The sequence below is a fragment of the Penaeus japonicus genome, unplaced genomic scaffold, assembly GCF_977035675.1.
Source record: "Penaeus japonicus unplaced genomic scaffold, GWHDUDI00000001_assembly GWHDUDI00000032, whole genome shotgun sequence".
NCBI classification, from domain to species: Eukaryota; Metazoa; Arthropoda; class Malacostraca; order Decapoda; family Penaeidae; genus Penaeus; species Penaeus japonicus.
In genome coordinates, this window is record NW_028234434.1 from 10,580,408 (window position 1) to 10,582,907 (window position 2,500).

Consider the following 2,500-nt stretch of genomic DNA (forward strand, 5'->3'; position numbering starts at 1 on the left):
AAGAATAAAGACCATATGATAAAAATAAGTGAAACATTATTTTTGCTTTCATTTATAAGGTTTCATTTAATCTAAAATTGATATAAAATGTTTCAGTTAAATCCTCTTTCCATTTAATTCACATTTTCATCTCCTTTATACTCCCTCATACAGATCTGTAATGTATCAGTCATTTTTATCACAAGAAATCTATGCACCCTAAAAATAGAATAATATCAATGAAACATGATTTTTCATTAACCTTTCTATGATAGACCTCCTTTATCTAAACCCTTTTACTTGCAAATATGATAAACCCTCATCATGATAATGCCAAGCCCACTTTCACTTATTTTACCTGGTCCAGTAAGAAAATAACTCTCAGAAAAACACAGTAGTTATAATTGTCACTCAGAAAATCTTAGAGAAATAAACATTTATGTATTTGCAAATAATGCAAAAGAACTCACTCTGCAAGAGAAGGTGACCCAAGCTTTCACACCTGGGAATTCTTTAATTAGTTTCAATACAGCTATAGCTTCCATAAGGGCTGGGATAGTTTCAATAGCCAGAAGGTCAACACCTGCATCCACCAGAGCAGTCATGCGAGGCCTGTGCCACACCCTCAGCTCTTCTTCTGTCATTTGTGAAATGTAATCTCCAGTGTACTCTGACCCATCTGCTTGGCAAGCACCATAGGGTCCAATTGAACCAACAACTAGTGGCTTCTCTCCTTAAAAGGAACCATAAAACATATAAATTGTAAATTTAGAAAATAAAATAGAGAAAAAATCCTGTAGTCTTTTTAATGATATAGAATAAATAAAATCATTATTCCCAACATCTGTATATCTATTTGAAATTGGCCATTTTATCAACATTATGTTGCATTACCAAGACACAATAATGGAAAATATGAATCAAAATCTAAAATATCTTCAAGATACTTGGTCAATATTAACAAAACTGTCCTATTACCTTTTTTCTCCTCAGAGTATTCATCAACAGCCTCTCTTGCCAGAGACACAGACAGAGTCATGAGTTTTACAGCCTCATCATCTGTAATATTTAGATGCTTTACAAACCCTGGGATGCTTGCTTGGTAGCTTGCTGTTGTTACCATCTCAGCATTTGCTTCTAGGAAAGTTTTGTGTACCTAAATTTAAATTGTTATATTAGTTTCGTTACAATCTTGCCAGAGCATTTGTTTTCCTTTGAAACTATTTCACCATTCCATGAGGGGCATTTTCAGATTACTTTTCTACTGCATTTTTCCTTCTGCTGAGATTGTAAGCTATTCATTCCTTCAGTTATGATGACATAATATGCAAAATCTAACTAGTATCACTTTGTTAATGTATCATACGAAGACTCATATTTCAAACCAAGAGTCTAGAAAATAATAGAAAACACACATCTTAAGATGCCCAGCCCAGGCCGAACATCTTAAGATCTAGCCCGTCTTGGAAGGATTACAGTAAATTACACCTTCATTTATATGAAAAAAGTAGTGATGAAATATTTCAGTAACCTTAGGAAATTACCCTTTTGATAGCATTAGGCTCCGTTGCAAGGAGACGAGCACTCCAGAGAGGATCCCCATCAACAGCATATCCTAAATCTTGAAGAGTTGAAGCCAGTCCTCCATCAGCAATCCAGTGTCGAGTGCTAAACATGTTTTCTGTTAGCAAGAACGTGACTTTAAATATGTATTTTTGCTACCATGAATGAAGCATCTTGCATCTTGTCTTCATTAGCAACGGGGAAATCTTTCACTGATGTCTTTTTTTAATTTGATTTTCAACCTCTATTTTCTGCCTTTTAATTTGTTGTCAAGAGATGTCAACCCTGTCCAGTATAGAATAGAAGAAAATACAAATTCAGTATTTCCTTTAAATATTTCATTGTCTTAAACAATAAATTCATCTTGCATTTTCAGTCCATTCAGGTTTTTACTTAATTAAGATAATGCCTTTGATTTTCTATTTCCAAGCGTACACACATTAATACCATCAAAGTAAGTAATCATTTGTATATCACATACAATTAATTGAGAATTGTATACATACATACAATAGAATAAAAACTGTCAACCACACAAAATAGAGCTACAAAAGAGAGGAAAGCTGATCTCTCTCTACCAAACTCTCTCTATCTCCCTCCCCCTCTCCCTTCTCTCTTGCTATCTATCTCTCTTCTTCCCCCCCTCCCTACCTCTCTCTCTCTCTCTCTCTCTCTCTCTCTCTCTCTCTCTCTATATATATATATATATATATATATATATATATATATATATATATATATATATATATATTTAAAATAAGCTTAAATTCAGTCAGAATATTTACACATAACTATAAAATATCCTTGAGAAAAAAAAAAAAAGTTTTAACCAGATCATCAAAATTATAAGCAGGTACTCAGGGCAAGTTATTATCTAAACACCTTGCCCAAAATATGACTAAACACTGTAATGATTAAATCACATACAAGTATATAAAAATATCAAAAATTTATTACT

At 32.8% G+C, this 2,500-nt stretch overlaps 1 protein-coding gene across 2 annotated transcripts in view; it reads right to left on the reverse strand.

The window, feature by feature from the left end:
• Positions 1 to 2,500, reverse strand: part of LOC122253534 (betaine-homocysteine S-methyltransferase) — a 13,366-nt gene that overhangs the window by 4,410 nt on the left and 6,456 nt on the right. For both annotated transcript variants that reach the window (XM_043016727.2, XM_043016728.2), the window contains exons 3-5: positions 1,524 to 1,660; positions 958 to 1,135; positions 450 to 712 (exon numbers count right to left, since the gene is read on the reverse strand). In XM_043016727.2, the coding sequence (XP_042872661.2) occupies positions 450 to 712; positions 958 to 1,135; positions 1,524 to 1,655 (573 nt within the window). In that variant the 5' untranslated portion in view covers positions 1,656 to 1,660. The remainder of the gene's footprint in view (positions 1 to 449; positions 713 to 957; positions 1,136 to 1,523; positions 1,661 to 2,500) is intronic.